Raw genomic sequence first — 13,366 nt, forward strand, 5'->3', positions numbered from 1 at the left:
TGAAATATGAGATCTGAGTGTGGTATAGTTATTCATTGCTAAATCATTTTCATGGAGTATGTACTTATGGCTTATGATTCTAATACAATCTTTTTTGTTTTTTTTTCCAGTATCCTCCTATGTATGGTCTGATTCTTGTGATCTGTTGGTGTTCTCTGGTTTGTTTTAGTCGAATTTACATGGGAATGCACTCAATTTTGGTAAGAGAAACACCACACATAAATTTGTTACTTTACGTAATGACGACAACATATACCTGCTTTCATATCCCTCTGTAATATTCAGATATTTAAACTACACTAAGGTATCTTGTGCACTGTGGTAATCTGCGGGGCTTTTTTCAGCATATGTTACTATATGTGGATCCAGTACTCTATTGTTAAATTTAAATGAAATACATTGTTTATAATTATATAATTTATTAGCAAATAGAAAAACTATGCAGTCTACAAAGATTTTACCTAGTAACTTTATAAGTGTGCAGAAAAGGCAGCTGTCTAGAACCCTAGATGCTTTTGACATAATTTTTTAAAATAATTACTTAACTAAAACTAGCAAAATGTGTGCCCTTATTAAGAGGTAATAGTTTATTGCTGATTGGGTTTGTAACTAAAAACATTTTCACCACAGATACTTAAAAACAAAATAAATTGTATAGAGCATTTTTCACATAGTAAGACTGGTTGAAGGACCAATATTATGGTTAAAAATTCCATATCAAGCTTGTTAACTTATATAGATTATTTACACAATTAAAATTAATTGGCACTTTTGTTTGCAGTTTCAGAGCAGAAGTCAAGGACTAACAGGCAAAGGGACAAAATTGCCCCCTCCCTCTTTGATAGCTCATCCAGAGAAGGGTTGAAATACTTTTGTTAGGGCATGAGGAAAGCTTTCCATGCTCATTCAGCTTTCACTTGTTGCCTTGGCACTTTGCAAAAGCATCAAGTTAAATCTTATTTAAGGGAATAAGACTTTCATGCTACTGCACACTGGGAAGAGAATGTACTTGGTCAGTAGTTTTGTGTTGCCTTGATAGTCTGGAAGACATCTGCATGGTCAAAGAGCTTCTCCCTCCCATTTCCACTGCTGCTTTTCTTCTTAGTCATAATCCTATTTTTGTGACATACCTTTGTATGGATTAGACTAATACTATGCTGCTTCTGCCTTTGTATTAACAGTCAGTAATGCAGCACGATGATGGCTTTATAGCACCAAAAAAGACACGCATTGATGGAGTAACCCTTTTTCAAACACACAACTTTGGTAATTCACAAACGTGGTAACCAAATTATGAAATACATCTGGCAGGTCAACTTGTTTCTTAGTCATGATATATCAAAAATTACCCAAGTAGGGCAGTCCCCTTTTAAAAACAAAAAAAAAAACAAAATACTTAATAAATAAAGCATATTCAGTACAAGTACACCTTTACCCCAATATAACGCGGTTCTTGGGAGACAAAAAAAAATCTCATCGCATTATAGGCGAGACCACGTTATATCCTCTGTTCCTTGTTCCCTGACCGTCCCTTTGAGAGACCACCATCCCTAATCACCCTTAGGACCCCACCCCCTACCCAACCCACCTGTCCCCTGACTGTTCCAATCCCTATCTGCCTCTCCACCCCCTAACAGGCACTCACCGGCAGCGGAGGAAAGCGGAGGAAAGCGGAGCAGCCAAGCCCAGCCCACTCCACTCCTCTGCCTCCCAGCTGCGGTGCTCCGCTTCCAGCTGCAGCCGAGTGTGGGGAGGTTGGGGAAAGGACGCCCCCCCCATAGTCACCTGCAGCGGGAAGCGGAGCACTGTGGCTGTGAGCTGGCGGAGTGGAGCGGGCTGGTGCCGGGCTGCTCTGTTTCTGCTGCTGCTGGTGAGTGTGTGGGAGGAGCTGAGCGACACGGATGGGGCCAGGGCAAGGGAAGCACAGTGGGCTGCTCCCGGCACCCCGCTAATCCCCCGGGCCACTCCGAGACTGCGGGCCTCCAGAAGTGCCCTCCCACAGCTCCTGCCCCCTATGCCCTGGAGGGGGGAGCCCCTGACCGCTCCTGAGACCCTCTGCCCCTTATCGAACCCCCCAGCCTGGCCCAGCACCCTTAATATGCTGCTCAGAGCAGCATGTCAGAGCTTTGCCGTCTTGTATGCGAGTCGCGTTATATCAGGGTAGAAGTGTATAACAATAAGTCTGTGACACAGCAGAATCATTTGAATAACAAACTAGTATTCAAATAAATGGATTCTTCCTAACGTATTACAGCTGGGTATTTCTACATACTGTAAATAGAGATATCAGTACTTTGTTGTTGCAATCCCAGAGTGTACTTGCTAAGGAATTCTGTTGTAGGCCTAGTGACTATTAGTAATATCTAACTGTGACACTATCTGCTAGTTTTTTTTTTTTTTAAAGTTACCAAACTTTGTTGCTGTTAATTCCATTCCTACTTGGCAATCTTTCACAGTGGGTTTTACCTTTGTCTCATTCTTAGGAGTGCAGATACCAGAACTTGGCAGCTTCAGATGGGGCTTAGGACCACTTCTTTGAAAACCAGTCCCAGAAACCATCTCTGCTGAATCTTAGGCTCTTTGTACATTGCATTAGAAAAGGAGCAAGTACAATTCCTTCCCCTACTATTAGAACAAAACTAGATACATTATGAAGGGTTAAATGTAAGAAAAAGGAGATTTCAAACATGTGGAAGGATCTCTACCTACAAAGCAACTAAACTATTCTCCATGCTAATGTAAATTACAATCTTAAATGAATTATTGAAATAGTTACTTCAAAGTTGGATATGAAAGAAATCCTAAAAATAAAGTAATCATACTAAATGATTGTATCTTATCTCCTCTCAACAGGATGTTATTGCTGGATTTCTGTATGCTATTCTCATCTTGGTTGTCTTCCATCCAGCTGTGGACCTGATTGATAACTTCAATTTAACTTACAAGTATGCACCACTAATTATCATCAGTCTTCATTTAGCCTTGGGGGTTTTCTCTTTCACTCTTGACACCTGGAGCACATCACGAGGAGATACAGCTCAGATTCTGGGTTGTGGTGCTGGAGTTGCTTGTGGATCTCATTTTAATTACATGTTGGGTCTAATGCAAGATCCTTCCCCAGATACATTGCCTTTAATTCCTCCCTCCATCACTGTGACTTTATTTGGAAAAGCCATATTGCGGTTATTGATTGGAGTAGTACTGCTATTGTTAACAAGAATAGTGATGAAGAAAATCACCATCCCACTGGCCTGTAAAATGTTCTCTATACCATGTGATGATATACGACAAGCACGGCAGCGCATGGAGGTTGAACTACCCTATCGCTATATTACATATGGAATGGTTGGGTTTTCTCTCATGTTTTTGGTTCCTTGCCTGTTTCTTTTTATTGGTCTTTCTTGATGTAGACTTATTCACTTGACAAGGGAAGAAGGGAGGTAGTTGCTAAATGTAAAAAAATGTGCACCTGTTCGCTATTGGCAGACTTGTGAACTTTGCTTTAGCAGGGACTTTAACAGCAATATAGGACAGGCACTGCATTTAAAGGAAATTGCACATCTTAGGTATGGTGTCGGGCCAAAAGCCAAAAATTACTCTCCTGAGAAGTGCTATACTCTCTAAATGCCATGTCTGTTCTTATTGCTCTAATGAGGTGTGTGTGTGTGTGTGTGTGTATATACATGCAGTACATATATATGTGTGTGTACACGTACATAGTAAAACATACATCATACTGTACTTTGGCATATTGCAAAGGTGTCTGACAGCTGATCAGAAAGTTCCATTTGTGTTTGATTTAAGTCACTTCATAATAACTTACCACTTATTGAACAACAAACAGCTAATGGAACAGCTTATGTGTTTTCCTCCATTCTTCCCCAAACTCAGTTGTTTATATAGATGGCATTTCTAATGGACCAAACTTGCAGTGAGATGAGTTGTAAAAACTGAAGTTATTTCCTTCAGTTCCTTCCACAAAATAAAATGTCTAGGTTGACATTGGTTTTAGGTATAAATAAAACTGTTCGATTCAGGTACTGTATTTTATGGCTTAATAATTGTGCCTTTCTGTTGCTAAATTAAGAAATGCTATATACTGTGATGTAAAAATATGACAGCTAATTTTATTTTAAGTCATACGTAATTAGGCAGATATTTTTAAATGTAGATGTCCACATATTAGAATGGTTAATTTTAACTATACTGATCACAATTTAGCTTATTTAAAATTATATAGATGGAATGAGCTAAACAGTGAATCACTAAGCTCCACAGGTTGTGAATGGACAATAATTCCCTTTTGTAAGTATTTTTTATGTGCATTGTCAGTTACTGGTAGAGGATATATTTTTCTGCAAATTGTCTTAATAGTTTATATACTGGACAGGTATGTCCAATAGTAAGAAATTATAAACAATAACAATGCACACCCTAGCTATAAATGGCCTCATTTGTTTTGTTATTGCAAACTGATTTTAAAAGGGCCACTATTTTTAGAGGTGTACTTAAGAAGAGATCCTCTTATCTTGGCTTTAAAAAAATTATATAAATTTTATGCACAAATTGCATATATTGTAGTTCAAGAAGTCTTACCACTTTTACCCATACCTAGACAAAATTATATAAAGGTCAAAGCAAATTTCATTGTGATCATTCTATAATAAATTAAACCAAGTGTTTGAAGCAAAGACAACAGCATTGTGAATGCATAAACTATTTGTGCACATCGGGGTTGTTTTGAATGGCTTATAACAGTAATGCACTTTTCAGTTTTATAGTACCCTCTTTTCTGCTGATAAGTAAGATGCAATCCTCAGACTATCTAATTTTACATGAACCTGGGATTTGAATTTCATTTTGTCCATATGATTGTTTAGGTTCACGTGTTGCCTAAGCGATATGTCAGGAGTTGTTGCAATGTTGCAGTATTCTGACAAGACATAACTTGTGTTGTGTATCCATATTATATGTTCAGGAAAAACCTTAACTTGATTAAAAGCTTTCTGTTCTAGCTTAGCTATTCATTTTAAGGTATAGTTTTGTTGAGGATTACTTGGAATTAAAACTTTTTAATTTGGAGATATGAACTCCACACTCTATTAATAATATGTATATTAACAAAACTTAGTAAAGGCACTGACTGACTTCCTATCTCTTTCTTATTAGACCAGTCAGTAGATCTTCTTATGGTACCCTGACATCTGAACTTTTCAGATGTGCATTTAGAATGCACTGTTGTTTATGAATGTATTCCACCATGTTCAGTGGGTTAAACCACTAACTCTTTCTAACAGGTGAAGAGATTTTTAGCTTGCAAAAAAACCCAACTTGGTTAGCTTGTTTCAGTACTTGTGTATTTGTGTATTTATGATTTTCTATCTATTCCTTTATTACAGTTTTGTGCTTAATGTGCAGTAGAAGTTAAATCCCATTTCCAAGGTGTTGAGAGAGGAGTTTTTTTTTTGTACTGGTATGGTTCTGGATTTATACTTGCATGTTCTGAGCAAATAACTAGGGAGAATATATAAAAAGGCTTTCTTCCTTTAAAGCCCCGAACAGATAGTTTGTAGCTCATGTAATATTAAATTGGCCCTGCTAGAGGTAGAAATAATATTTTTAGAATGGCTTCCTTTTCTTTTAAATTGCCTGGCTTTACTGTTCTAGTGAAGAATGTTTAAATAGTAGTACAAAAGGGCAGTTGTACAAGAACTAATTGTTCCAAGTAAAAAAATACACTCATGGTTTATAGGAACTTGAAATTCAAAGCATGGGATTGCTCTTAAGGCTGAGTTTATAGTTGTGCTGCACTGTTATACCATGAATGCAAAAGAAATCTCAGTTGCTGAGAAAGCTCAGTGTGTAGTAGCTATAAAATCACATGCAGTCATGGTTTCCAGAGTAGGAAAAATGGCACTGTAGTTTGTTCTACTGTTACTCTGTATATGTTTATATTTTGTACATTGCATTTGATAGTTTTAAAATGTCATTTCTCATGCACAGAGTAGTTTATTCTACAGGAAAAATGTACATCCAAATGTCAATTTATATAGCACTTTTACAATCCTGTCCTTAGATTATTGCTGCTTATTCGAGTTTACATGAAAATGGAATATTAAAACCTTTCTTTCATGTTTTATAAGGGGGTTGGATCTTGTGGGTAGTGTAACAGAAGATGCCATGCAATTACAGAAAGCGGTATGAGGCAGAAATGCAAACTTTTAGCAAAGTTGAACTTTAAAGAAAGTTCATATGAACATTTGATTGAAAGTCTAATTTTGTTTTGTGGTTATATTTTCCAAAATGATTCCTCCAAATCTGTAATTAACACTTGGCAGTTGATATAACGTGAATGTTTTAATTGGCCTAAACAGACGTTCTATCCCTTTATCATGGGAGATGAACATAAAAAACAAAGGCTTGTAGTTGGAATATCAGCTTGTACCAAAATTAAAAAAAAAATGCTTTAAAATGATGGTGGTTAGCAGTCTCTTCAGAGTGGGAATACACTTGAAAGAACTTGTGGAACTTTTATGAGGTAGTATGAGAACTTAATTATTCAGATATAACTGTACTAGAAAACGTTTCTCAATTCCGGATACTATTTAAACTTTTAGGAATATGCTACTTCTCTAAAGAAGTAGAGCTACATCCATTACTAAAAGATATTAGACTATTATATTTGAGTTGGGTTTTTTAGGTTACTATATGCAATTTAAATACGACTGAAAATAATGTTAATATAGGGCCTAATTTAGCAAAGAATTTTCCACAAGGCCAGAGAGGCTCTAAAATATTGCTTGTATGTCAGCCTTAAGAATGGAAAGCAAGATGAAGTTATTTCTGGCCTGGCGCTTAAATAAGACTAATATATGTATTACACTGTCTTTTTAAAAAAATGTAACTTTTTCATGTTTACAGTATAACTACCACTTTTGCTTCCTAAACTAATGTTGAGCTGGTTTGTTTTTATGCAGTCATGTACAAGGCTCTTAAGCGTTTGATCATATTTGCCTTATTACTTAATTTGCTAATAGCATTTTTTTAAAAAAGAGGTATTTTAAAGGTAAATTGGCAAACCAAAAGTAACTTTTGCTTTGTTTTAAGTTTACTTGGACTTTTCCTTTTAGGTATAGCTTTTTTCTGAAAGCTAGGAAGATATATTTTAAAAATCGCATCTCTAATGTACTTTTTTTAACCACAACAGTGTTAATTGTCCAGATTTTAAAAGTTGTCATTTTTTCTTTTTTGCTGTTATATTTTAAATTTGCTTCTGTGTTTTTGTTACTTATTTCCTGGTTTTATGTCCCAGAGAGGGTCCTATACTATTTGTAAGCAAATACAAACATTCTATTACCTATGTAAAGATTTTGTCATTTTGAACTTGTAAATATTTAAGGGCTGTTAGTGGCTCAAGTTCATGAGAACAAGCCATGCATGCTGTAAGTAAATGCATCTATTGTGCTAAAAGTGGTTTTATCTCTGTATTTGCTTTCTAAATATGAAAGACAGGCAAGATTTTTAATTCAAATATTTTAAGGTATTAGTAGTCAACACATGGGAGGACATAGATGCCCAGCTCCCATTAACTTAGCTGGGAGTTTTTAAATCCAAGTCCATGCATACTGAGTGGAAAATTAACCTTTAAAGGCTTGACCCTGCTGTAGTATGCAGACGTATGTCACTGTGCATGTGGAGTAGCTAACCTTATAAGATACAACTATAACATACTCATTTTTGAGAATTGAGTGATTACTTTTTATAGAATAACGTATAGGACTCAGTCCAATTTCACAACTGTCTTCTTTTTTCATTTTATTTGTTTTCTTTATCTGGAACTAGTACTATATTTGCAAAAGTGGATTCCCTTTTGTATTATAATTATGATGATGAAGGACAAGATCTCAGAATAATACATAAAGCAGAAGAATTAATATACTGGGAAACTTCAACATGTTGAGGCCAATGAACTCTATTCAGTTCTTTTAATGGCAGAGAGTTTTGCCTTGTGAAATTCACTGACATTTTAGAAGTGACTTTGAAGCAGTTGAAAGAAAATTGGTCTTTCTTACAGCCTTGCATTCCTGTCAGGAAGGCTCCTTGAATGATTTGCATCACTTCTTTATTCAGAAACAACTGATAAAAGCTTAATTGGTCACTGCATTTTTGGCATAAATAGCTGATCCTGTTCAGAATTTACTCTGGATTTAGTTATTATATAATTTCAGATAATTTGCATTGGTTAGCTTTATACAGTACTTCCTTCTGAATCAAAAGGAAGAAAAACACCTTAACTTGGAAAATAAAATCAGATTAGGCAAAGTAGCACTTAGTACTGGTGAAATATTGTCTTTAAATTGCAAATATGATGTGCTAGAGCCAATTCCAAGTTGGAAACTATTTTGGAAATTATTTGCAGTTACTGACCAATGAAGACAGGTTTTATAAAACCTATCATTCAGTAATAATGGTTCCAAAATATAAATTTGGCTCTTTAAGTAGCCATTGTAAAATTTTCATAGGTGTACTGGTGGGCCACCAGTAACACAGAAGATTTTAAAACACACACATTGGCGTTTTTAAAACTTTGGTACATTCAGTTTTGATCTGGAAATAAACTAGATGTGGATGGGAGAACTCACCAGAAGAAATAGATAACAAATTTGTGTTTACAATGTATAGGCAGCCTAGTTAATAGTTACTTCTTGCAAGGTCCATGAAGAACAGAACATATTTAAAATTTAAATGGGAAAATTTACTTTAAAGCTATTTATTTTTCATTGCAAATAAGGGCTTTATTAAGTTAGAGGGTTTTAGTAGTACTTGATCTTTGTTATTTAATTTTATAGTTACTTTTCTTTTGGTTTTGAAAGTCTAATGAATGTCAAGGTTGTTATTACTAAAATAGCCACCAGGTTTCATGACTTCATTCAGATCACCCCAAAACGGCATAACTGAAATTAGGTACATTCAGGAACTGGTAACTTTAAAGAACAAAGAAGCCCAAACCAAAACAAAAAACCCACCACCCTATAAACAAAAAAACAACCAAACAAAAAATCTCTCAAAAATAAAAACTCATAGGCAGATTTTGGACCAGATTTTGGTGTCTATAAATGTGATGTCAGAATTTGGCCTATACTTGAGTTTACGGGATCCTGTAGTATACTGCAGTTGAAATAGGAATTTCACAGAATTAGATACATATGGGAGTGTAATCATTTGTTGTTTTCTCCCATTAATGTTGTTGTGTTCATTAATGAAAGCAAATATTCAATATAAAATATATTTTATAGACTTCCTTCATTTTGTGAGGCTGCCAGCAAACTCTTTCAGTAAACAATAATATATTTTTTAAACTGTTGCCAGCCTCTCAACACTTAGAGAACAAAAAAAACCCCAAACTTGCTAGCATAAGTCCTGACTTATTTGCAAGATCACATAATGGTTACTGTATGATAGTGTACAACCTGACATTTAAAGATTAAAAAAAAACTGTTCCAGTATTTCTTAAATTATGGTTAATGCTTTTGCACTCATTGTACACTCTCCACAGTTGTCAGAATTAATATTTAATCTTTAACTGATAACAGAAACAATATTTGTAACTCCATCTGCAATAACTGGATAATAAACTACTGTTGGAATCAAATGTTTGGTCATTTCTCTGTCCCATGTTAGAAGAGAGATGTTAGAAGGGATGCCTAATGTAAGGGTAAATTTGTTGGCTTGAGAACCTATATATTTAGCTCTTCATATAGTAAAAATCATTAGGATGACAATGTATGGTATTTTCACATTTAACTTTTGAATCCTTCTGAAAACACATTGACAAGATTTTTACTGTCTGATAGTTATATGGCATATTTGTCAGTGTCTCACACCCTAAATGAGAAGCCAAATCATTGATCAAATTAGATAAAATATTTTATTGCTGAGAACTTTAGGTCCTATCTTCTTTACCACCTTCCCCATTCCTCACCCTTTCTTGTTCACAGAAGCATGCTCCTGCTCCACAGCATCTGATACAAATTTTCTTTCTAGAAAATGAATCAGAGCAGGCACACCAAGAAGCAAAATGTCTGATACAACCCACTGGTTTGATGTGTATGTGTTTATTATTTGCTACTAATGTAGCACCTAGGAGCCTTAGTCATGGACCAAGACCCCACAGTGCAAGATGCTGTACGAATACGGAGATGGTCCCTGTCCCAGAGAGCTTACAGTCCAATTATAAGACAAAACAATAGATGGATACAGACAGACGGGAGAGTACGCAAAAACAATTTGCCAGTGTTGGTCAGCATGATAGATGTTAGTACTCGTAGGCTTCCAAAATGTCAAGTGAGGAAGCTTAAACAATCAGTGCATTATGGTATGTTGTACCTTAAGAAGTGCATCAGAGTTCAGAAACCTCTGAAAGAGGCAGGAAACAGATTCCTTCTCCCCTACCATTTCTATTCTGATTATAGGGGATTTGATATCAGTCCTCCATGCTTTGCTAATTGCAAATGCTTACATGGTAGCTGGGACATAACATCTTCTTTCTGTCCTAGTGTAAAATAAGTAAGGTCCTACTAAATTCACTGTCCATTATCGTCATAAGATTTTTAAAATAATAAATTTCACAGTTTCAGATATTTAAATCTGAAATTTCATGGTGGTGTGACCGTGGGGGTCTCAACCCAAAAGCGAGTTGGATGGGGGGCTGCAAGACTATTGTGTGTGGGGGGTCATGGTATTGCCACTGGTGCTTCTGCACTGCTACCTTCAGAGCTGGGTGGCCAGATGGCAGCTAATGGCTGGGCACCCAGCTCTAAAGGCAGCACCACTGCCAGCTACAGCGCAGAAATGAAGGTTGCATGGTATGGGAGGACTTCCCTTTTTGGGGACAGGACTGGCCTTATGGGTGGGCCATGTGGGTGACCACCCAGGGCCCTGTGGTCAGGGAGTGCCATGGTCGCCCTCATCCTGCCCCCCACAGCCAGTCCAAGGCCCCTTTAACTCCCGAGTGCTAGGTCCGGAGCCAAAGAGGGGCAAGGCTGGGGGTGCCCCAGCTAGGGGCTCCTACCATGCTCCAGACTCCAGTTACTGGCTGGGCTGCTGCTAGTGGCAGCGCTGCCTTCAGAGCTGGGTTCTCAGCCAGTAGCCGTGGAGCTTCCTGCAGCCAGGGTAGGTTCCCAGTGGCGGGTCTGACCCAGCCTTGGGAGTGGCCTGTGCAGGGTAAGAGGAAGTCCCATCCCTTCTCAGCCAAGTCCTGACTAGATGTTGGAGCCTGGTGCATGGTAGGAACACGTGATTCCAGGCCCAGGACTGGCTGTGTATGTGTGGGGAAGGGATAACAGCGCCCCCCTGACCACGGGGCCCTGTCCCCCACAAAAGTGACTACTCCCCCATACCCTGTGACCCTCATTTCTGCACAGTAGCTGGCAACTGTTCTGCCTTCAAAGTTGGGTACCCAGCCAGCAGCCACCGCTCTCCAGCTGCCCAGATCCGAAGGCACCACCACCACCAGAAGCAGTGCAGAAGTAAGGGTGGTAATACCATACCATGACACCTTCTCTTATTCTGTGCTGCTGCTGGCAGCGGTGTTGCCTTCAGAGCTGTCATCTCCACCCCCACCCCCAGCAGCTGTGGAACTTCCCATAGCTGAGCGAGGTTCCTGGAGGTGGATCTGACCCAGTCCCAAGAGCAGTCCATGCAGGGGAAGAGGAAGTCCCATTCCTCCGCAGCCTGGCCAAAACTAGCATCTGGAGCCTGGTGCATGGTAGGATCTCTAGCTGTTTTATATAGATTTTTTTTTCCGCTACTGCTTTTTTGATAGGTATTTTTAAGTAGTTAATGTTTGCTTTGACTTGTTTCCTTTTCCCCCACGTAGTTCCACATATCCTCAGTTATCCAGACTTGAGGTTTGCTTAGAAAAAGCCCTATGACATGTCCATGATGACTTCTTGTGGTGGATGTAAGTCTTGTAGCACCTGAAATTGATTTTTCAGTTCAAATCTGCTGCTGTATCCATTAGCCTTTTGCTGTAAAATTTCTTGGTACTTTTGGGAGATTTCTTGTTTTTCTTGAGTTTATCTTCAGTCTTGCTGTACGCGAATTGTGGTCACTTCCAACATCAGTTCCTCTGTATACTCTTATATCCTGGAGTGTTGATCTAAATTTCTTTCTAATATGTAGATTGTCAATCTAATTACTGGTGGCTCCATCTGGGGAATTCCAAGTTACTTTATGTATATCTTTTTGTGGGAATAGTGTTCCACCAATGATGACCACAGATACCAAGTATATAGGGTGACCAGATGTCCCAATTTTATAGTGACAGCCCCGATATTTGAGGCTTTGTCTTATATAGGCACCTATTACCCCCACGCCCCCTGTCCCCATTTTTCACACTTGCTGTCTGGTCACCCTACAAGTACAGTTCTTCTAGTCTTTCACAGTTCTGATTTTGGGAACCAAATATGTGATTGCCCATTGATTTCTCCACTCTTCTTGTTGTTGTTAACCGTGGCATTGAAGTCCTCCATTTCTAAGCAGATGAATGTCATGCTTGAAATATTGTCAGAGTTTGTAGGCAGCTCTATATCTGTCCTTTGAGTTCATCATCATCATAGTGGTTTGTCTGTGCATAACATTGTATAATTGTCATTTTCATGTACTGTGTTTAAAGCCTGACTCAGAGCAATTGAGTATTGGTTCCCAATCTAAGTGATTTTCTCTTTTGGAAGTCACAATTGGTGCTACTTCCTGAGTATCTTATGATTTTATTTTCATTTTTAATTGCTTTTTATCAGTTCCTGGCCATCAACATTGCTTACTCCAAGGATTTGAGATTATATTCATCCATTTCTTTCATCACCTGTACAACTTTTGGTGTTGCAGCCATCATTCAAATGTTTCAGAAACCTATTTTCATAGTTGTATTTTTACCTTTTAGTAAAGAACTTTTCAAACACTTGACTTCCTGATGGCTTTCACCAAGACTCGTTATTTCTGCAAGACATGCTGTTTGCCATAGAGGCTATCTTTTTGTATGTCTATAACTTGGCCTATCACTCAACCCCCAGATCTGGAGGGCCAGTGAACTGCTTGTTATCAGGCTCCTACCCTTTGACCTGTCTTGGTTGGGTGACCCAACCAGGAGTTATAACTACCTCTGGCATAGCTCTGAGGATCATTATAGCACACAAGCCTTCCCACCACATCAAGGTGCAGTTCTCCGGGAAATGATCTTACTCACTTAGAATGGGATTTTCAGGACTGCTCAGCATTGACCAAACTGCTCCCATTATCGTCAATGAGAATTTGACGAGTGATATCAAAAGGAGCAGTTAGGCCAATGTTGAGTGCTTTTGAAAAT

The 13,366-nt window shown here is 38.0% G+C and overlaps 2 protein-coding genes across 2 annotated transcripts in view; both read left to right on the forward strand.

Annotated features, from left to right (window-relative positions):
• Positions 1–9,652, forward strand: part of SGPP1 (sphingosine-1-phosphate phosphatase 1) — a 32,050-nt gene extending 22,398 nt beyond the window's left edge. Inside the window, exons 2-3 of the mRNA XM_050952666.1 lie at positions 111–200; positions 2,854–9,652. Of these exons, the coding sequence (XP_050808623.1) occupies positions 111–200; positions 2,854–3,405 (642 nt within the window). The 3' untranslated portion in view covers positions 3,406–9,652. The remainder of the gene's footprint in view (positions 1–110; positions 201–2,853) is intronic.
• WDR89 (WD repeat domain 89) overlaps positions 1–13,366 on the forward strand; it is an 88,939-nt gene that overhangs the window by 21,534 nt on the left and 54,039 nt on the right. The gene's annotated exons all lie outside the window — the stretch shown is intronic.

Source organism: Gopherus flavomarginatus, chromosome 5 (genome assembly GCF_025201925.1).
Source record: "Gopherus flavomarginatus isolate rGopFla2 chromosome 5, rGopFla2.mat.asm, whole genome shotgun sequence".
In the NCBI taxonomy this organism is placed as follows: Eukaryota; Metazoa; Chordata; order Testudines; family Testudinidae; genus Gopherus; species Gopherus flavomarginatus.